The 25,040-nt window shown below is 41.0% G+C and overlaps 1 protein-coding gene across 1 annotated transcript in view; it reads left to right on the forward strand.

Moving 5' to 3' along the window:
- The window catches only part of LOC148501812 (ovostatin-like), a 259,021-nt gene that overhangs the window by 41,523 nt on the left and 192,458 nt on the right, over window positions 1-25,040 (forward strand). The window contains exons 9-11 of the mRNA XM_088449994.1: window positions 1,967-2,051; window positions 5,418-5,547; window positions 9,288-9,402. Coding sequence (XP_088306120.1) covers window positions 1,967-2,051; window positions 5,418-5,547; window positions 9,288-9,402 — 330 coding nt within the window. The remainder of the gene's footprint in view (window positions 1-1,966; window positions 2,052-5,417; window positions 5,548-9,287; window positions 9,403-25,040) is intronic.

Below are 25,040 nucleotides of genomic sequence, written 5' to 3' on the forward strand. Positions count from 1 at the left end.
TAAGTGACACCACTACTGTGGGCATTGTATAAAAGGGTCACTACTGTGAGCATTGTGTAAAAGGGGCACTACTGTGTGTCGTAACATAAATAAGAGACACTACTTTATGGTGTAATGTGAATCAGGCCCTATGTGTGGTGTAATGTGAATAAGATTGTGCACTGTAACTCCTTGGGCCGTAGCCCACTATGTAAACAAGTACTGTGACTCTGCTGGCCGTACCTCACTGGGTGGGTGCACTACTTTTCATTTCTGCCACTGCTGTGTGGCAATGTGTCATAGATGTGCTTTATACTGTGGCGTCTGTGTCGTTGTGCTGCTGCTTTGTTGCTTAGTAGCCAGTCAGCTCACTGCAACCTTTGGCCAATAATGTTGAAAACAATATTATAAGCTGTGAGGTGGTCTAAATTGACTGGAAATTAATGTTATTGAGGTTAATAATACTCTAGGAAGAAAAAAAAGACCAATTTATGTGATTTTAGCTTTTTTTGTCAATTCTTAAAAAAAAATCCAAATCCAAATCCGAAGCCAGTCACCGCAGTTTGGCAAATCCAAATCCAAATCCAAAGCTGGACGACGAATTAGAACCAAATCCAAATCCGGCAAAAATGGTCCGGTGCACATCCCTATTAAGTACCATGGGAAGGTGCAAGATAGGCTGCTGAGAGTCACATGCAGAGCTCCAACCTGATTGGCCCATTCAGATCACATGCCCATAACCAAGATGGTGGCGCCCAGCAGTCTGCAGCATGGAGAAGCTGCCAGTCTTACCTGTAACAGCATGGCCTGTTCCCCCAGGACCTCCTCACGCCAACCTCCAAAAACAAGCAACCCCACCGGTAGGACCGCGCCAGAGTGCTCGCACAGGCAGAGACCGCGAGTCAGCAGATAAGGATGCTCTGGTCGTGACAAATATTGTCAAATGAACAACAGACAATAGCTAGTAGTGGGCCACGTAACTTGAAAGAAAGGCTCCCAGGTTTGGTACCCACATGGTTGTAGGTGTCATTATGGGGGTGATAGTCACAAGTGATAACCAGATAATAAATATGAGGGACCCATCATTTAAAAGAGGGACCCCCCCCTTCTTTCTAAAATGGGTTCCTCTTAACATGGGCATAACTACCATAGGTGCATGGGGTGCAGATACTTTGGGGCCCAGAGCTGAGGGAGACCATCTTCCTTGTCAAAGTTACACATGCTATATACATTTTTTTACCATTGGGTGGTACATAGGGGCCCTTAAAAACTTTTGCTATGGGGCCATCAAATACTTAGTTATACCCCTGCCCCTTAATTATTGGTAGCCTGCTTGTAACAGATCTTCACCCATGCCTGAACTACATCATGTTTCTGTAGTGTAGGGGATTAAAGTCGGGTGATCCGTGTGATCACCAGCCACTAACTTTTAAGTGGGTACACCGTTTAAAAGATGTGATTCCCCACTTTAAAATCAGGGTAATCCCATCTGTCTCCATTAGATGGTGAAGGAGATAGAGGGACTTAGAGTCCCCACCTTCACCATCTTCAGTGATGGCACTTCTGGATCTGGCAGCACAGACAACTCTCACAAAGCTCCCGACGTAAAATTAGTTAATGCCCGGGTGCCTACTTAATCAACGGCCAAGCAATAAGGAGCCCTTTTCTGGGAATGGTGGCTTGGCAGCCAGTTTCCTGTGGTTTTTAGTTTTATAATCCAACAGTTTGTACCTGGCCAAAAGTGAGCCAAGGAGCAGTAAATTAACAATATTGCCATTTTATAAATGTACCTCTTGGAGGTAATTACTTAAACAGAAAAAGGAAAAGAGCCAGTCTGCTGTCTGTACATATTCCCACGTCATCACAAGGCCTCTCACTTTTCTTTCATTCAATTAAATGGAAAACTACGAAAGTGAATTCTATGAATTACTGAACCCTCTTTGTCTCTCTCGGTTAAACTTTAACAGGACTTCTGATTTTATTTCAGTGCTACCAAGGTTTGACTCAAGTGTCAGTTGTCCTAGTACGTTATCTATTGTGGAGAAAACGGCAAAGATCAATGTATCAGCTCAGTGAGTAAGATTCAAGTTTATTGGCAACACACCCATAAACCCACACACCCACATAACCACACACTCATACTTACCTACTCTCATGTAATGTCCAGAAGACTCTACAATCTCGTGTGGCTCTCCTGGCTTTGTATGGCCCCACCTGACTGCCCCATGCCCCAGCACCGCCAACCTGGCTGCACCAAGTCCTTGCACCTCCCACCTGGCTGCACCACATCCCCTCCACCTCCCAGCTGGCTGCACCATCCCCCCATACCTTCCACCTGGCTGCACCATGCCCCCGCACCTCCCAGCTGGCTGCACCATGCCCCCATACCTCCCAGCTGGCTGCACCATGCCTCCGTACCTCCCAGCTGGCTCCACCATGCCCCCGTACCTCCCAGCTGGCTGCACCATGCCCCTGCACCTCCCAGCTGGCTGCACCATGCCCCCGTACCTCCCTGCTGGCTGCACCATCCTCCGTACCTCCCAGCTGGCTGCACCATACCTCCGTACCTCCCAGCTGGCTGCACCATCCCCTCATACCTTCCACCTGGCTGCACTATGCCCCCGCACCTCCCAGCAGGCTGCACCATGCCCCCGTACCTCCCAGCAGGCTGCACCATGCCCCCGGACCTCCCAGCTGGCTGCACCATGCCCCTGTACATCCCACCTGGCTGCCCCTCCCGAAAGGGGTTGCTGAAATACCAGCAAGTATTCAAGCATTTTGAGGGAGGGTTCAAGCGGGCATGATAACACTTTACAAAATGTTTAGAAGCATAGAAATCAGGTTCAATGTATATAATTTTCTATGATAAAAATGTGTTCTATTATATATCAGAAATTCATCCCTGACTATGGGGTCTATTTATTAAGGTGTTTAATGCCAAAAACCTTTTGTGGAACGGGGCATTTAGTTAACACTTTATCGTATGTCACTGCTACAGTTTCTGTTTACATTACCCTGAAACTACATCCCTGAATAGCAGTGATAATGCAGGTTCATTGCTATGCAGACTCCAGTCATCATCGTCAACTTGATGATGATTGCTGCTATTTTAATTGAAAGAAGTCAAATACGGTATCATTACTGTTACTGTATATAGCGCCACCATATTACGCAGCGCTGTACAGAAATTACTTGTCATTTACATCAGTCCTTGCCCCTTTGGAGTTTACAGTCTAACATACATACATTCAGAGGGTTAATTTTGGTCAGAAGCCTACTTACCTAACAGTGTGTTTTTTGGAGCATGGGAGAAAACCCACGCTAACACGGGGAGGAAACTCAACTTCCATATTAATATGGATCTGGTTGGGAATTGAACTCGTGACACCAGCCCTGTGAGGCAGCAGCGCTAAACACTGTGCCACCATGCTGTCCATAAGTTAAAGATACACTGCTCAAAAAAATAAAGGGAACACTTAAACAACACAATGTAACTCCAAGTCATTCACACTTCTGTGAAATCAAACTGTCCACTTAGGAAGCAACATTGATTGACAATCAATTTCGCATGCTGTTGTTCAAATTGAATAGACAACAGGTGGAAATTATAGGCAATTAGTAAGACACCCCCAATAAAGGAGTGGTTCTGCAGGTGGTGACCACAGACCACTTCTCTGTTCCTATGCTTTTTGGCTGATGTTTTGGTCGCTTTTGAAGCTGGTGATGCTTTTACTCTAGTGGTAGCATGAGACGGAGTCTACAACCCACACAAGTGGCTCAGGTAGTGCAGCTCATCCAGGATGGCACATCAATGGAAGCTGTGGCAAGAAGGTTTGCTGTGTCTATCAGCGTAGTGTCCAGAGCATGGTGGCGCTACCAAGAGACAGGTCAGTACATCAGGAGACGTGGAGGAGGCCGTAGAAGGGCAACAACCCAGCAGCAGGACCGCTACCTCCGCCTTTGTGCAAGGAGAAACAGGAGGAGCACTGCCAGAGCCCTGCAAAATGACCTCCAGCAGGCCACAAATGTGCATGTGTCTGCAAAAACGGTCAGAAACAGACTCCATGAGGGTGGTATGAGGGCCCGACGTCCACAGGTGGGGGCTGTGCTTACAGCCCAACACCGTGCAGGACGTTTGGCATTTGCCAGAGAACACCAAGATTGGCAAATTCGCCACTGGCGCCCTGTGCTCTTCACAGATGAAAGCAGGTTCACACTGAGCACATGTGACAGACGTGACAGAGTGTCGTGACATCAAGGAGAACGTTCTGCTGCCTGCAACATCCTCCAGCATGACCGGTTTAGCAGTGTGTCAGTAATGGTGTAGGGTGGCATTTCTTTGGGGGGCCACACAGCCCTCCATGTGCTCACTAGAGGTAGCCTGATTGCCATTAGGTACCCAGATGAGATCCTCAGACCCCTTGTGAGACCATATTCTGGTGCGGTTGGCCCTGGGTTCCTCCTAATGCAAGACAATGCTAGACCTCATGTGGCTCGAGTGTGTGAGCAGTTCCTGCAAGATGAAGGCATTGATGCTATGGACTGGACCGCCTGTTCCCCAGACCTGAATTCAATTGAGCACATCTGGGACGTCATGTCTCGCTCCATCCTCCAACGCCACGTTGCACCACAGACTGTCCAGGAGTTAGCAGATGCTTTAGTCCAGGTCTGGGAGGAGATCCATCAGGAGTCCATCTGCCACCTCATCAGGAGCATGCCCAGGCATTGTAGGGAGGTCATACAGGCACGTGGAGGCCACACACACTACTGAGCCTCAGTTTGACTTGTTTTAAGAACATTACATCAAAGTTGGAGCAGCCTGTAGTGTGTTTTTCCACTTTAATTTTGAGTGTGGCTCCAAAACCAGACCTCCATGGGTTAATAAATTTGATTTCCAATTATAATTTTTGTGTGATTTTGGTGTCAGCACATTCAACTATGTAAAGAACAAAGTATTTAATAAGAATATTTCATTCATTCAGATCTAGGATGTGTTATTTTAGTCTTTCCTTTATTTTTTTGAGCAGTGTATTTAGCATGTATTCCTGTTTGCACAATTGCAGAACACAAAGAGCATAGTGTTCCTCCAAAATAAATTGCAAGCAGCACTGGGCATGCTGTCATAGGTAGGTAACCTGCAGTGTGTGGGGTCCCTCTGTTATAATGTCTGCCAACCCTAGCCTGATAAGCATGGGGCTGAGCTTGTTTCTACTGAAGCACTAATGGGTGTTTGGTTTATAAATAGATAAAATAGCCATTATTTTCCTAAAGTGCTACTGGTCCTAGCCAAGGTTTTGTAGGTGATGGTGAGAAATCTGAATGGCATAGTATAGGTAATGCACTGCATTTACATACATATTTATTCTGCCTACATGCTGTGTGCAGACAATAAACACACTTTAAATGGTATGCATAGTCTTTAACCCATTTTCTTTCAGATATATATATAATAAGCCAGTACCAGGCAATGTCATAATGAGGTGCTGCAGAAGACCCCAATATACCTATGGTAGAGCGAGAAACTGTTACAGGGGACTGGAAGAAATTTGTTTGGATTCCACTGGAGAGGTGATTATATTAAGGGAAGAAAATTACATTCTATGAGTATGATTTATATTTGTTGTTTTATACATTTTCAATAAAACTGGTAAAAAAATAGATGAAAACTATTCGGAGCAGTCAAAGAAGAATTCCAATTATACATTTATCCTCACCGTTCAAACATGGAGATAGGGATAGAAGAGCATTACTATTTGCTGATCTTAGGGCCTGATTCAGACCCGCTCGCTAAGATGTGGATGCACGCTATTGGTGATTGTCGCCCATCTGCGCATGCGTCTAAATATGTATATGCAAACCAGTCATTGCGGCCGGGAATCATGTGCTCGTAGTACGCAGACTGGACGCTACTTTGAGTGACAGTGCCATTTGTGGGTGGTAACAGGGGAAGGTGCTTGTGAACGGGGGAGTGGATGTGTGAACGCAGGCACGTCAGCATCAAAACAGAGTTTAATGGGTGTGCATAATTAGCAAAGTAGCGTCATTGTACATGTCACTGGGTTGTTTTTTAGCCAGCAATGATTGCAATGTTGCGGTGGGGTGGGGTCTACCTCAAGCGCTGCGTGCAGCTCCGATGGCACTCGATGTTCACGATTAATCACACACTTCCTGCACATGACGTGTGCTAAGTAAGAGAAATGGGCGTCTTTATTACGGCGTGCGTTTGCACTGCCATCGCTCTCTAAGACATAGAAGGCGTCCTTACACCAGACAGTGCGATCACGGCATTTGCATACCTGGCCCCTTTTGGCAGCGAGAGAGCGCAGCTTAGCGTCCATGTCTGAATGAGCTCCTTAGCCCACTAGTGCCTCTGGAATGGTACCTTGTGAATGTAAGCACTCGGATACTTATTATCCTGAGAGCACTGGCTGGAAGATGTCACCACCATCTCCCCATGGATTAAACACCAAAATTAACTGAGGTGTCATACTGGACAGAGTAGAAGGGAGGAATATTTGGATACTGTCCTTCTACCATTTTGCTGCAGTAGTTGAGGGAGCATGGGTGTAGCTATAGTGTGTGGAGGGCGTGCCATTGCTATGGGGCTCAGAGGCTTAGGGGGGCCCAGATTTAGGTTATATAGTTGAATACCAATTTCCTGGATTTGCCTGCTAAGCAGTCGGGTCCGACCTGTTGCCCAGACTGCATGGGGAGACATTCTATTTTCAGTGAGAGATTTGTGTAGTTGATGTTATAATGCTTAGGGGGGCACTGTAATGTAATGTGACATAAACTAAACTGGGGGGCACTGTAATGTGGCATAATCTGACCTGCTCATAGTAATATGGTATAATATGAACTGGAGGGTACTATAATGTGCCCTCCAGGTACCGCCGAGGAACACCCATGTTTGTGCACTGCCAGTCTATTTTAAGTGACTCTGGGCCTGATTTAGCAGGGGACACAGGGAAGCCTTTCACACAGATTCCTGATCGTGAATCGGTGCGTGCACCGGAGTCACACTGGTCTGCGATATCGCTTGCAGTTCGGCAGCAGACTGTCAGTGATTGACAGTCTGCTGCCATTTTGGGGTGGGGAGGGGGCGGTGAAAGCCTCTGTTTCCCAAAATGGAGGCATGCTGCCACCATTGTGGGGGTGTGACGAGTCCAGGATTTCCTGGCCCCATGGGTCACTTAGCCAACCGATGGCATCGTGTCACGGCCAGGGTATTTCAGCATGGCGCTAGGCGAGTGTTACCTGTGAGGTCATTGTGGCGCGGGCTGTCTGGTGGCGGAGCTGGTGTCTGGCAGGGGGCTTTGGCTGCGCGCGTTGTCGTGCGTGCCTGTTGTCACTCTGCGCTGGTAAGGCCTGGCGGCGTCTCCGTTCCATTTGGCATGGGCGCCGCCATCTTGCCTTCTGGCCATGTGATGCGGCTGGCCAATCCTGGTGAGTCACATGTTCCCTCCGGCCAGTAACAGCACGGCATGGGGTATTTAGGAAGGGTCAGTGCCTTCCTTCCTTGCCAGTGCAACGTGTTCTCTGTGCTTTCCTGTTCCTGTGAATTCGCTGTCTGCCAGTCTGCCTGTCAGCTCCTAGCTCCCACTGGACTACCCCGCTTCCTCCATCACCCTTGCCCATACCTGAGTGCCTGAGCCTGCTGACATCCTGCCCTTCAGTTCACTACCTGCAAACCTGGCTTGTTTATTTTCAGTTCACTATCTGCAAACCTGGCTTGATTATTTTCAGTTTCACTACCTGCACACCTGGACAGCTCTAATTGTTTCTATTTGGACATTAACCCTTTTGCTCCCACCACAGAACTCTTGTGCACATTTATATATTCCTGGACTTTTATTTACTGCCACATTATATGTCTACTCAAGCACTTATTAAAGATCCTAGTTTTATTTTCAAATCTGCTTCTGTGATCGCTCCTGCTACCACCCCGGGTCCACAAACAACCCAGAACATCACACATCGCAGATGATCGGCTGTTGCGTTCTAGAATGTGACTCGGATCAGTAATGCATGCAGGAAGTATGATGCCTCCTGCTACATTACCATATTAGACCCATCACAGCTGCTACCATGTTAGCATCTGCGATAGCTAGTGTTTACACAGCTGAATCAGGCCCTCTATTCGCAACAGCGGTTTCTGTGTACACTCTGTAGAATACATGCGCCGGTGGAGTTTCCAGGACTTTTCGCACATGCACAATAGCCAATAATTGTTCAACTGCACAAACATCGACATTACATCCACCTCTGAATTAGGCCCAATATATAGTGCAGACACTCGTCTCGCTTCTTCTGCAAAACCCCTGAGATGTCACTAAATTACCCCTATGGTTGTAATAGGATGTAGCTATGAGGTTGGTGGTCGCGATGCCGCTGGTCTCAATACCGACATCAAAATCCCGACAAGGAACTTAAGATAGGCGTCAAAATACTGATGCCGGAACGATGAAGGATGCCAGCCCAACAAGGTAGGTCCGGGGTGCACTTAGCGTTAGCCGCAGGGGGGGGGAAGGATAGGTTTAGGGAGAGTAGTGGGGTCAGGGTTAGGTAATTTTTTGGAGGAGGATAGGGTTAGGCACACCTAGGGGGTGGATGGTTATGATTAGGCACCACTAGGGGTGCTAGGCTTAGACACTAAGGGCAGACTTAGGGTTAGGTACCCCTAGGCGGGATGGTTAGGGTTAGGCACTAAGGGGGAGGGATAGGTTTAGGCATGAAGTTGGGGGTTATGTTTAGCACTAATGGAGAGGGTTATGGTTAGGGTGCAGGGTAGGGAGGGTAAGGTATAGGCTACAAGAAGGGAAGGTTAAGGTTAGGGGGCGAGGGTAAGTATACTTACCTGACCCCTGTTGGGATACCAACCATCAGGATGCCGCTGTCGGTATTCTGACAGGAGGCATCCCGACAGCCGGCATTACATACCCATTCCGGTTGGAAAATTACATTTTCTTTCTTGTACAGCAGCAGGGAACTTCACAGTAAGGAAAGTGCAACTTTGTGACAGGTGTAAGCAGTTTTTTGTATTTGGAGACGTGTTGTGTTCAGTTCCCAAAAGAAAATCCTAGCAGGAAATCTGAGGGTATAGTGACGCATTTCACATCATCATGGCTGATTGTGGATATTACATGTCATCTCAGCTTTCCACTTATATAAATAAGGTGACAGAACCTTTTGGTGGCTTGCAATGTACATGTAGTTTACAATATAAGACATACTTTCCTATTATGCCAAAAAGTACAGAAATGTTACATTTTTAAAGTACAAACTCTCATATTTCTATATCCCTACAGCTGGATGCTAATGGTTCTTACAGCAACAGGATGCCCCTGGATATCTTTATACTGCAGTTATCTGGACTTGACAACAGCATTAATTGTGATATCACTGTGGAAGAAAAGCGAACAGGTACTAATATGCACATATGTATTTATGGACAACAAATTAATTTCACTCTTACCATCTTGTTAGATCTTAACTATGTCACATTTCATGGGGAAATTCCCCTGTGTGTGTCTAAAACTGTAAGTACACAAGCACCACAGAATAAAGTGAACTGAAGGCTTTACTGAGCACACACAGGGGAGTGCAAGATGAAACAAGTTATAAGTGGGCTAACAAACAGGTAAACTCTGTAGCAGATAGCTCACTGTAACATTAAGCCCATGGATCAGTGAAGTGGAGTACACAGGAAACACTGGGATGTAGCAGGTAACTCACAGTAGTATAATGTCCATGAATCGGTGAAGTGCAGCACATTGATGCTCTGGCAAGGAGGACACTGTTGAGCAGGTTTAACTTAGCAAGTCACAGGTGCAGCCACAGCTGCTAAATCAATAAATAACACTAAGGGGCATATTTATTACAATCTGCATCTCAGAGAGTTGTGATAAATTTGCCCAAATTTGCATTGCAATATTTGAATACATCGCAAGAATCTATCAAATATTGTATGCAGGGACATAGCTTGTGAGAAAGCTATGTTCCTGTGAATCTCTCCTCTACACTTCTCAGGGTACTTCTTGCAATATACCCCCCTGCGAAATTTTACTTGTGATACTAAAATAAAACACCCATTTTCACCTAATTTTAGTAAAAATAATATAGATAAATATGCCCCTAAGTCGATAATGTGCTGGAAGCACCACCAGTGAAAAGCAGCACTAGTGGTAGGATGTGGTACTGCAATTGTGACAAACTACTGTAATTATGTCATTTTAATGGACCAGTGTTTGTTCTTTTAACATAAACATATACTTTGATGACAGAAACAACTAATTAGTCTGTATCTTTTGTAATATCTAGCAAGTGAGAAATGTAAACTTAAGTCAGAGACAAGCAGAGGACATACTCTAGCAGGGAGTAGTACTAAGTATAACAATCACCGCAGGCAGCTAATCAGAGTAGAGTTATGTCTCCCTTTCTTGCAGGTTTGCTTCCAACAAACTTATCAAATAAGACAAGGTAGTGAAGCAATGTTAGTACCACTTGTGGATGTTTTAAGATGTGTCAGTCAGGAATGAATACACCTGTGTTCCAGCAAGGAGATGTGTGCTTCTACCTACCCCCCATGACTACCTCTACTTGTCCCCTATACCTGTCTCTGCCTGTTCACCATATGTGTCCCCACATGCACACTCTGCTCACCCCATGTGTGACTTTACTCATCCCCCAAGTGTGCCTCTGCTCATACATATATGCACTTCATCCTGGTCATCTACCCTACTTTCTATTTGTGTCTCTTTCCCCCCTTTCTGCCTCCAACTCTCTCATATGTGCCTCTGTCCACCATCCCATGTGTGTATTCATACAGCCCTCATATGTGTCTCTGCCTGCCCCCCATGTGTGCTTCTGCCAACCTTTCCATATGTGCCTTCACCTCTTTCTCATATATGCCTCTGCCCATACACCCCCACGTGTGTCCAAGCTCGCCTTCCCATATGTGTAACCATACAGCCCTCATATGTGTCTCTGCATGCCCCCATGGGTGCTTATGCCAACCTTTCTATATGTGCCTTCACCCCTTTCTAATATACATGCCTTTGCCCATACACCCCCAAGCCTGCCTTCCCATACGTGTAACCATATAGCCCTTATTTGTGTCTCTACCCGCCCCCCAGGGCTGGCATCAGAAATTGTGGGGTCCAGGACTGACATAATAAGAAGAAACAACCCACCCTTCCCCTCCCATCCCCATCTTCCTTACCTACAGTATATGGTGGTTTCTCTGCAATGAGGAACCTCTGGTGAAATTGATCTTCACTGGGCAGATGGTGACTTCAGTTTGTATCCAATAATCATGTAGGAGATCACATGGTCCAGAAGTTGCCTGTTTGCATAGGAATATAACCAGTGTCATCATTATATAATAGAGGTTCAACCAGCTAATACAAAGTAACAAAAGTGTTGGTGCAAAATGTGAACTTCCCTGATTAAACAATTGTATATAATTAAACCGTACTTAATAATTTGGTATTACATTTGTATCAGTACTATGGTTTCTTTAGAATGTGTGCCTTAATCCTTCAGCCTCATTGCCCTGTGGGCCTGATTCAGACCCGGTCGCAAGCGCTTACTGCTCGCAACCAGGTCGAAAGTTGCCCACTGGGCATGTGCACGACAGAGCCGGCTCCGTCGTGCGCATGTGCGAGACTCAGCTAGCGAAGGGCGCTCTGTCGCTCCGGGTCTCGCACCAAAGGGGGAGAGCTGTTCATGGTGATTGACAGCTTGCCCCGTTTGGTAGGCGGGCAGGGGGGGTGGCTGGCCAAACGGAGGCGTTCCTTAAGGAACACCTGCCATTTGGGGGAGTGGCCCCACTGACATCACTATTTACAGCCGGAAGCTCACTGGGGCTTGCGGCAACGAGACCCTACCGCAAGGGTCTCATCGCAAGCCCGATGGTCGGGATGGTCTTGACCATCGCGACCATCAACCTGGCCACTCGCAATAGCTGTGGGTGGTCACCCACAGCTATGCGAGCGGCCAGGAGGCCGCACGAAGAAAGAAAAATAACACGCCCTGATTCAGAGCGAGTGTTCTGTCACATTAATGTATTGTCGACATTCTAGTGATTATGAACATGTTCGCTTTTTTATCCATTTTTGAATGTTGACATTTTTCTTGTAGACCTTATGTCCATGTCAAAATTCTTACCAAATACCTATTTCATGATATGTATGGCTTGGCATATACTGTAGGCAGAATTACACTATTTGTATGGTGAATATAGGCAAAATTACACTATTTGTAGGGTGCATATAGGCGGAATTACACTATTTGTATGGTACATATAGGCAGAAGTACACTATTTGTATGGTACATATAGGCAGAATTACACTGTGTATGCTGCATATAGGCGGAATTACGCTATTTGTATATTGCATATAGGCGGAATTACACTGTGTATGGTGCATATAGGTGGAATTACACTATTTGTACTGTGCATATAGGTGGAATTACACTATTTGTATGGTGCATATATGTGGAATTACTCTATTTGTATGGTGCATATAGGCAGAATTACACTATTTGTACGGTGCATTTAGGTGAAATTACACTATTTGTATGGTGCATAAAGGTGGAATTACACTGTGTATGGTGCATATAGGTGGAATTACACTATTTGTATGGTGCATATAGGCGGAATTACACAATGTATGGTGCATATAGGTGAAATGACACTGTTTGTATGGTGCATTTAGGTGGAATTACACTATTTGTATGGTGAATACAGGTGGAATTACACTATTTGTATGGTGCATATAGGCGGAATTACACTATTTGTATGGTGCATATAGGTGGAATTACACTATTTGTATGGTGCATATAGGTGGAATTATACTATTTGTACGGTGCATATAGGCGGAATGACACTATTTGTATGGTGCATATAGGTGGAATTACACAGTGTATGGTGCATATAGGTGGAATTACACTATTTGTATGGTGCATATAGGCAGAATTACACTATTTGTATGGTGTATATAGGTGGAATTACACTATTTGTACGGTGCATAAAGGCGAGTATGGTGTATATAGGCGGAATAACACTATTTGTATGGTGCATGTAGGTGGAATTACACTATTTGTATGGTGCATACAGGTGGAATTACACTATTTGTACGGTGCATATAGGTGGAATTACACAATTTGTATGGTGCATATAGGTGGAATTACACTATTTGTATGGTGCATATAGGCGGAATTACACTATTTGTATGGTGCATATAGGTGGAATTACACTATTTGTATAGTGCATATAGGTGGAAATACACTATTTGTACGGTGCATATAGGTGGAATTGCACTAATTGTATGGTGCATATAGGTGGACTTACACTGTGTATGCTGCATATAGGCGGAATTACACTATTTGTATGGTGCATATAGGCGGAATTACACTATTTGTATGGTGCATATAGGTGGATTTACACTATTTGTATGGTGCATATAGGCGGAATTACACTGTGTATGGTGCATATAGGTGGAATTACACTATACGTATGGTGGATATAGGCGGAATTACACTATTTGTAAGGTGCATTAGGTGGAATTACACTATTTGAATGGTGCATATAGGCTGAATTACACTATGTGTATGGTGCATATAGGCGGGATTACGCTATTTGTATTGTGCATATAAGCAGAATTACGCTATTTTTATGGTGCATATAGGTGGAATTGCACATTGTCTATGTTGTATATAGGTGGAATTACACTATTTGTATGGTGCATATAGACGGAATTACACTATTTCTACTTTGCATATAGGTGGAATTACAATATTTGTATGGTGTCTATAGGCGGGATTACACTATTTGAATGTTCCATATAGGCGGAATTACACTATTTGTATGTTGCATATAGGTGGAATGTTTATGGTGCATATAGGATGAATGTGTATTGTGCATATAGGCGGAATTACACTATTTGTATGGTGCATATAGACGGAATTACACTATTTCTACTTTGCATATAGGTGGAATTACAATATTTGTATGGTGCCTATAGGCGGGATTACACTATTTGAATGTTCCATATAGGCGGAATTACACTATTTGTATGTTGCATATAGGCGGAATTACACTATTTGTACATTGCATATAGATGGAATTACACTATTTCTATGGTGCATATAGGTGGAATTACACTATTTATATGGTGTATATAGTTGGAATTATACTATTTGTACGGTGCATATAGGCAGAATTACACTGTGTATGGTGCATATCGGTGGAATTACACTATTTGTATGGTGCATAAAGGCGTAATTACACTATTTGTATGGTGCATATAGGCGGAATTACACTGTTTGTGGTGCATTTAGGCGGAATTACACTATATGTATGATGGATATAGGCGGAATTACACTATTTGTATTGTGCATATAGGTGGATTTACACTATTTGTATGGTGCATATAAGCGGAATTACACTATTTGTATGGTGCATATAGGTGGAATTACAATATGTATATGGTGCATATAGGCAGAATTACACTTTGTGTATGGTGCATATAGGCGGGCTTACACTATTTGTATGGTGTATATAGGTGGAATGTGTATGGTGCATATAGGTGGAATGTGTATGGTGCATATAGGAGGAATTACACTATTTGTACGGTGTATATAGGCGGAATTACACTATTTGTAAGGTGCAATTACAATATTTGTTTGGTGCATATAGGTGGAATTACACTATTTGCATGGTGCATATAGGTGTAATTACACTATTTATAGGGTGCATATAGGTGGAATTACACTATTTGTATGGTGCATATAGGCAGGATTACACTATTTGTATGTTGCATACAGGTGGAATTACACTATTTGTACATGTCATATAGATGGAATTGCACTATTTGTATGGTGCATATAGGTGGAATTACACTATGTATATGGTGCATATAGGCAGAATTACACTATTTCTATGGTGCATCTAGGTGGAATTACACTATTTGTATGGTGCACATAGGTGGAATGTGTATGGTGCATATAGGTGGAATTACACTATTTGTATGGTGCATATAGGCAGGATTACACTATTTCTATGGTGCATATAGATGGAATGTGTATGGTGCATATAGGATGAATGTGTATTGTGCATATAGGCGGAATTACACTATTTGTATGGTACATATAGGCAGAATTACACTGTGTATGCTGCATATAGGCGGAATTACGCTATTTGTATATTGCATATAGGCGGAATTACACTGTGTATGGTGCATATAGGTGGAATTACACTATTTGTACTGTGCATATAGGTGGAATTACACTATTTGTATGGTGCATATATGTGGAATTACTCTATTTGTATGGTGCATATAGGCAGAATTACACTATTTGTACGGTGCATTTAGGTGGAATTACACTATTTGTATGGTGCATAAAGGTGGAATTACACTGTGTATGGTGCATATAGGTGGAATTACACTATTTGTATGGTGCATATAGGCGGAATTACACAATGTATGGTGCATATAGGTGGAATGACACTGTTTGTATGGTGCATTTAGGTGGAATTACACTATTTGTATGGTGAATACAGGTGGAATTACACTATTTGTATGGTGCATATAGGCGGAATTACACTATTTGTATGGTGCATATAGGTGGAATTACACTATTTGTATGGTGCATATAGGTGGAATTATACTATTTGTACGGTGCATATAGGCGGAATGACACTATTTGTATGGTGCATATAGGTGGAATTACACAGTGTATGGTGCATATAGGTGGAATTACACTATTTGTATGGTGCATATAGGCAGAATTACACTATTTGTATGGTGTATATAGGTGGAATTACACTATTTGTACGGTGCATAAAGGCGAGTATGGTGCATATAGGCGGAATAACACTATTTGTATGGTGCATGTAGGTGGAATTACACTATTTGTATGGTGCATACAGGTGGAATTACACTATTTGTACGGTGCATATAGGTGGAATTACACAATTTGTATGGTGCATATAGGTGGAATTACAATATTTGTATGGTGCATATAGGCGGAATTACACTATTTGTATGGTGCATATAGGTGGAATTACACTATTTGTATAGTGCATATAGGTGGAAATACACTATTTGTACGGTGCATGTAGGTGGAATTGCACTAATTGTATGGTGCATATAGGTGGACTTACACTGTGTATGCTGCATATAGGCGGAATTACACTATTTGTATGGTGCATATAGGCGGAATTACACTATTTGTATGGTGCATATAGGTGGATTTACACTATTTGTATGGTGCATATAGGCGGAATTACACTGTGTATGGTGCATATAGGTGGAATTACACTATACGTATGGTGGATATAGGCGGAATTACACTATTTGTAAGGTGCATTAGGTGGAATTACACTATTTGAATGGTGCATATAGGCTGAATTACACTATGTGTATGGTGCATATAGGCGGGATTACGCTATTTGTATTGTGCATATAAGCAGAATTACACTATTTTTATGGTGCATATAGGTGGAATTGCACATTGTCTATGTTGTATATAGGTGGAATTACACTATTTATATGGTGCATATAGACGGAATTACACTATTTCTACTTTGCATATAGGTGGAATTACAATATTTGTATGGTGCCTATAGGCGGGATTACACTATTTGAATGTTCCATATAGGCGGAATTACACTATTTTTATGTTGCATATAGGTGGAATGTTTATGGTGCATATAGGATGAATGTGTATTGTGCATATAGGCGGAATTACACTATTTGTATGGTGCATATAGACGGAATTACACTATTTCTACTTTGCATATAGGTGGAATTACAATATTTGTATGGTGCCTATAGGCGGGATTACACTATTTGAATGTTCCATATAGGCGGAATTACACTATTTGTATGTTGCATATAGGCGGAATTACACTATTTGTACATTGCATATAGATGGAATTACACTATTTCTATGGTGCATATAGGTGGAATTACACTATTTATATGGTGTATATAGTTGGAATTATACTATTTGTACGGTGCATATAGGCAGAATTACACTGTGTATGGTGCATATCGGTGGAACTACACTATTTGTATGGTGCATATAGGCGTAATTACACTATTTGTATGGTGCATATAGGCGGAATTACACTGTTTGTGGTGCATTTAGGCGGAATTACACTATATGTATGATGGATATAGGCGGAATTACACTATTTGTATTGTGCATATAGGTGGATTTACACTATTTGTATGGTGCATATAAGCGGAATTACACTATTTGTATGGTGCATATAGGTGGAATTACACTATGTATATGGTGCATATAGGCAGAATTACACTTTGTGTATGGTGCATATAGGCGGGCTTACACTATTTGTATGGTGTATATAGGTGGAATGTGTATGGTGCATATAGGTGGAATGTGTATAGTGCATATAGGAGGAATTACACTATTTGTACAGTGTATATAGGCGGAATTACACTATTTGTAAGGTGCAATTACACTATTTGTTTGGTGCATATAGGTGGAATTACACTATTTGCATGGTGCATATAGGTGTAATTACACTATTTATAGGGTGCATATAGGTGGAATTACACTATGTGTATGGTGCATATAGGCAGGATTACACTATTTGTATGTTGCATACAGGTGGAATTACACTATTTGTACATGTCATATAGATGGAATTGCACTATTTGTATGGTGCATATAGGTGGAATTACACTATGTATATGGTGCATATAGGCAGAATTACACTATTTCTATGGTGCATCTAGGTGGAATTACACTATTTGTATGGTGCACATAGGTGGAATGTGTATGGTGCATATAGGTGGAATTACACTATTTGTATGGTGCATATAGGCAGGATTACACTATTTCTATGGTGCATATAGATGGAATGTGTATGGTGCATATAGGATGAATGTGTATTGTGCATATAGGCGGAATTACACTATTTGTATGGTGCATATAGGCGGATTTACACTATTTCTACTTTGCATATAGGTGGAATTACAATATTTGTATGGTGCATATAGGCGGGATTACACTATTTGAATGTTCCATATAGGCGGAATTACACTATTTGTATGGTGCATATATGTGGAATTACTCTATTTGTATGGTGCATATAGGCAGAATTACACTATTTGTACGGTGCATTTAGGAGGAATTACACTATTTGTATGGTGCATAAAGGTGGAATTACACTGTGTATGGTGCATATAGGTGGAATTACACTATTTGTATGGTGCATATAGGCGGAATTACACAATGTATGGTGCATATAGGTGGAATGACACTGTTTGTATGGTGCATTTAGGTGGAATAACACTATTTGTATGGTGAATACAGGTGGAATTACACTATTTGTATGGTGCATATAGGCGGAATTACACTATTTGTATGGTGCATATAGGTGGAATTACACTATTTGTATTGTGCATATAGGTGGAATTACACTATTTGTACGGTGCATAAAGGCGAGTATGGTGCATATAGGCGGAATAACACTATTTGTATGGTGCATGTAGGTGGAATTACACTATTTGTATGGTGCATACAGGTGGAATTACACTATTTGTAGGGTGCATATAGGTGGAATTACACAATTTGTATGGTGCATATAGGTGGAATTACACTATTTGTATGGTGCATATAGGCGGAATTACACTATTTGTATGGTGCATATAGGTGGAATTACACTATTTGTATAGTGCATATAGGTGGAAATACACTATTTGTATGGTGCATATAGGTGGAATTGCACTAATTGTATGGTGCATATAGGTGGACTTACACTGTGTATGCTGCATATAGGCGGAATTACACTATTTGTATGGTGCATATAGGTGGAATTACACTATTTGTATGGTGCATATAGGCAGAATTAAACTATTTGTATGGTGCATATAGGCGGAATTACACTATTTGTATGGTGCATATAGGCGGAATTACACTGTGTATGGTGCATATAGGTGGAATTACACTATATGTATGGTGGATATAGGCGGAATTACACTATTTGTAAGGTGCATTAGGTGGAATTACACTATTTGAATGGTGCATATAGGCTGAATTACACTATGTGTATGGTGCATATAGGCGGGATTACGCTATTTGTATTGTGAATATAAGCGGAATTACGCTATTTTTATGGTGCATATAGGTCGAATTGCAAATTGTCTATGTTGTATATAGGTGGAATTACACTATTTGTATGGTGCATATAGGCGGAATTACACTATTTGTATGGTGCATATAGGTGGATTTACACTATTTGTATGGTACATATAGGCGGAATTACACTATTTGTATGGTGCATATAGGTGGAATTACACTATTTGTATGGTGCATATAGGCAGAATTAAACTATTTGTATGGTGCATATAGGCGGAATTACACTATTTGTATGGTGCATATAGGCGGAATTACACTGTGTATGGTGCATATAGGTGGAATTACACTATATGTATGGTGGATATAGGCGGAATTACACTATTTGTAAGGTGCATTAGGTGGAATTACACTATTTGAATGGTGCATATAGGCTGAATTACACTATGTGTATGGTGCATATAGGCGGGATTACGCTATTTGTATTGTGCATATAAGCGGAATTACGCTATTTTTATGGTGCATATAGGTGGAATTGCAAATTGTCTATGTTGTATATAGGTGGAATTACACTATTTGTATGGTGCATATAGACGGAATTACACTATTTCTATGGTGCATATAGGTGGAATTACACTATTTTTATGGTGTATATAGTTGGAATTATACTATTTGTAAGGTGCATATAGGCAGAATTACACTGTGTATGGTGCATATCGGTGGAATTACACTATTTGCATGGTGCATATAGGTGTAATTACACTATTTATAGGGTGCATATAGGTGGAATTACACTATTTGTATGGTGCATATAGGCAGGATTACACTATTTGTATGTTGCATACAGGTGGAAATACACTATTTGTACATAGCATATAGATGGAATTAAACTATTTGTATGGTGCATATAGGTGGAATTACACTATGTATATGGTGCATATAGGCAGAATTACACTATTTCTATGGTGCATCTAGGTGGAATTACACTATTTGTATGCTGCACATAGGTGGAATGTGTATGGTGCATATAGGTGGAATTACACTATTTGTATGGTGCATATAGGTGGAATTACATTATTTGTATGGTGCATATAGGAGGCATTACACTATTTGTATGGTGCATATAGGTGGAATAACACTATTTGTATGGTACATATAGGCGGAGTTACACTATTTGTATGGTGCATATAGGTGGAATTACACTATTTGTATAGTGCATGCATATAGGCGGAATTACACTATTTGTAAGGTGCATATAGACGGAATCACACTAGTTGTATAGTGCATATTGGCGGAATTACACTATTTGTATGGTGCATATAGGTGGAATTACACTATTTGTACGGTGCATATAGGTGGAATTAACTATTTGTATGGTGCGTATAGGTGGAATTACACTGTGTATGGTGCATATAGGTGGAATTACACTATTTGTATGGTGCATATAGGTGGAATTACACTATTTGTATGGTGCATATAGGCGGATTTACACTATTTGTATGGTGCATTTAGGTGGAATTACACTATTTGTATGGTGCATATAGACAGGATTGCACTGTGTATTGTGCATATAGGTGGAGTTACACTATGTGTATGGTGCATATAAGTGGAATTACACTATTTGTATGGTGCATATAGGCGGAATTACACTGTGTACGATGAATATTGTGGAATTACACTATTTGTACGGTGCATATTGGCGGAATTACACTATTTGTATGATGCATATAGGCGGAATTACAGTATTTGTATGGTGCATATAGGCGGAATTACAATATTTGTATGGTGCATGCATATAGGCGGAATTACACTATTTGTATAGAGCATATAGGCGGAATTACACTATTTGTAAGGTGCATATAGGTGGAATTACACTATTTGTAAGGTGCATATATGTGGAATTACACTATTTGTACTGTGCATATAGGTGGGATTACACTATTTGCATGGTGCATATAGGTGTAATTACACTATTTATAGGGTGCATATAGGTGGAATTACACTATTTGTATGGTGCATATAGGTGTAATTACACTATAGGGTGCATATAGGCGGAATTACACTATTTGTATGGTGCATATAGGCGGAATTACACTATTTCTACTTTACATATAGGTGGAATTACAATATTTGTATGGTGCATATAGGCGGGATTACACTATTTGAATGTTCCATATAGGCGGAATTCCACTATTTGTATGTTGCATATAGGCAGAATTACACTATTTGTACATTGCATATAGATGGAATTACATTATTTCTATGGTGCATATAGGTGGAATTACACTATTTTTATGGTGTATATAGTTGGAATTATACTATTTGTACGGTGCATATAGGCAGAATTACACTGTGCATGGTGCATATCGGTGGAATTACACTATTTGCATGGTGCATATAGGTGTAATTACACTATTTATAGGGTGCATATAGGTGGAATTACACTATTTGTATGGTGCATATAGGCAGGATTACACTATTTGTATGTTGCATACAGGTGGAAATACACTATTTGTACATAGCATATAGATGGAATTACACTATTTGTATGGTGCATATAGGTGGAATTGCACTATGTATATGGTGCATATAGGCAGAATTACACTATTTCTATGGTGCATCTAGGTGGAATTACACTATTTGTATGCTGCACATAGGTGGAATGTGTATGGTGCATATAGGTGGAATTACACTATTTGTATGGTGCATATAGGTGGAATTACATTATTTGTATGGTGCATATAGGAGGCATTACACTATTTGTATGGTGCATATAGGTGGAATAACACTATTTGAATGGTACATATAGGCGGAGTTACACTATTTGTATGGTGCATATAGGTGGAATTACACTATTTGTATAGTGCATGCATATAGGCGGAATTACACTATTTGTAAGGTGCATATAGACGGAATCACACTAGTTGTATAGTGCATATTGGCGGAATTACACTATTTGTATGGTGCATATAGGTTTAATTACACTATTTGTACGGTGCATATAGGTGGAATTAACTATTTGTATGGTGCGTATAGGTGGAATTACACTGTGTATGGTGCATATAGGTGGAATTACACTATTTGTATGGTGCATATAGGTGGAATTACACTATTTGTATTGTGCATATAGGCGGATTTACACTATTTTTATGGTGCATTTAGGTGTAATTACACTATTTGTATGGTGCATATAGACAGGATTGCACTGTGTATTGTGCATATAGGTGGAGTTACACTATGTGTATGGTGCATATAAGTGGAATTACACTATTTGTATGGTGCATATAGGCGGAATTACACTGTGTACGATGAATATTGTGGAATTACACTATTTGTACGGTGCATATTGGCGGAATTACACTATTTGTATGATGCATATAGGCGGAATTACACTATTTGTATGGTGCATATAGGCGGAATTACAATATTTGTATGGTGCATGCATATAGGTGGAATTACACTATTTGTATAGAGCATATAGGCGGAATTACACTATTTGTAAGGTGCATATATATGTGGAATTACACTATTTGTAAGGTGCATATATGTGGAATTACACTATTTGTACTGTGCATATAGGTGGGATTACACTATTTGCATGGTGCATATAGGTGTAATTACACTATTTATAGGGTGCATATAGGTGGAATTACACTATTTGTATGGTGCATATAGGTGTAATTACACTATAGGGTGCATATAGGCGGAATTACACTATTTGTATGGTGCATATAGGCGGAATAACACTATTTCTACTTTGCATATAGGTGGAATTACAATATTTGTATGGTGCATATAGGCGGGATTACACTATTTGAATGTTCCATATAGGCGGAATTACACTATTTGTATGTTGCATATAGGCAGAATTACACTATTTGTACATTGCATATAGATGGAATTACACTATTTCTATGGTGCATATAGGTGGAATTACACTATTTTTATGGTGTATATAGTTGGAATTATACTATTTGTACGGTGCATATAGGCAGAATTACACTGTGTATGGTGCATATCGGTGGAATTACACTATTTGCATGGTGCATATAGGTGTAATTACACTATTTATAGGGTGCATATAGGTGGAATTACACTATTTGTATGGTGCATACAGGCAGGATTACACTATTTGTATGTTGCATACAGGTGGAATTACACTATTTGTACATATCATATAGATGGAATTGCACTATTTGTATGGTGCATATAGGTGGAATTACACTATGTATATGGTGCATATAGGCAGAATTACACTATTTCTATGGTGCATCTAGGTGGAATTACACTATTTGTATGGTGCACATAGGTGGAATGTGTATGGTGCATATAGGTGGAATTACACTATTTGTATGGTGCATATAGGCAGGATTACACTATTTCTATGGTGCATATAGATAGAATGTGTATGGTGCATATAGGATGAATGTGTATTGTGCATATAGGCGGAATTACACTATTTGTATGGTGCATATAGGCGGATTTACACTATTTCTACTTTGCATATAGGTGGAATTACAATATTTGTATGGTGCATATAGGCGGGATTACACTATTTGAATGTTCCATATAGGCGGAATTACACTATTTGTATTGTGCATGTATGTGGAATTACTCTATTTGTATGGTGCATATAAGCAGAATTACACTATTTGTACGGTGCATTTAGGAGGAATTACACTATTTGTATGGTGCATAAAGGTGGAATTACACTTTGTATGGTGCATATAGGTGGAATTACACTATTTGTATGGTGCATATAGGCGGAATTACACAATGTATGGTGCATATAGGTGGAATGACACTGTTTGTATGGTGCATTTAGGTGGAATTACACTATTTGTATGGTGAATACAGGTGGAATTACACTATTTGTATGGTGCATATAGGCGGAATTACACTATTTGTATGGTGCATATAGGTGGAATTATATTATTTGTACGGTGCATATAGGCAGAATGACACTATTTGTATGGTGCATATATGTGGAATTACACAGTGTATGGTGCATATAGGTGGAATTACACTATTTGTATGGTGCATATAGGCAGAATTACACTATTTGTATGGTGTATATAGGTGGAATTACACTATTTGTACGGTGCATAAAGGCGAGTATGGTGCATATAGGCGGAATAACACTATTTGTATGGTGCATACAGGTGGAATTACACTATTTGTAGGGTGCATATAGGTGGAATTACACAATTTGTATGGTGCATATAGGTGGAATTACACTATTTGTATGGTGCATATAGGTGGAATTACACTATTTGTATGGTGCATATAGGTGGAATTACACTATTTGTACAGTGCATATAGGTGGAAATACACTATTTGTACGGTGCATATAGGTGGAATTGCACTAATTGTATGGTGCATATAGGTGTACTTACACTGTGTATGCTGCATATAGGCGGAATTACACTATTTGTATGGTGCATATAGGCGGAATTACACTATTTGTATGGTGCATATAGGTGGATTTACACTATTTGTATGGTACATATAGGCGGAATTACACTATTTGCATGGTGCATATAGGTGGAATTACACTATTTGTATGGTGCATATAGGCAGAATTAAACTATTTGTATGGTGCATATAGGCGGAATTACACTATTTGTATGGTGCATATAGGCGGAATTACACTGTGTATGGTGCATATAGGTGGAATTACACTATATGTATGGTGGATATAGGCGGAATTACACTATTTGTAAGGTGCATTAGGTGGAATTACACTATTTGAATGGTGCATATAGGCTGAATTACACTATGTGTATGGTGCATATAGGCGGGATTACGCTATTTGTATTGTGCATATAAGCGGAATTACGCTATTTTTATGGTGCATATAGGTGGAATTGCAAATTGTCTATGTTGTATATAGGTGGAATTACACTATTTGTATGGTGCATATAGACGGAATTACACTATTTCTACTTTGC

This window comes from Taudactylus pleione, unplaced genomic scaffold (assembly GCF_031769625.1).
Source record: "Taudactylus pleione unplaced genomic scaffold, aTauple2 ptg000502l, whole genome shotgun sequence".
NCBI lineage: Eukaryota > Metazoa > Chordata > Amphibia > Anura > Myobatrachidae > Taudactylus > Taudactylus pleione.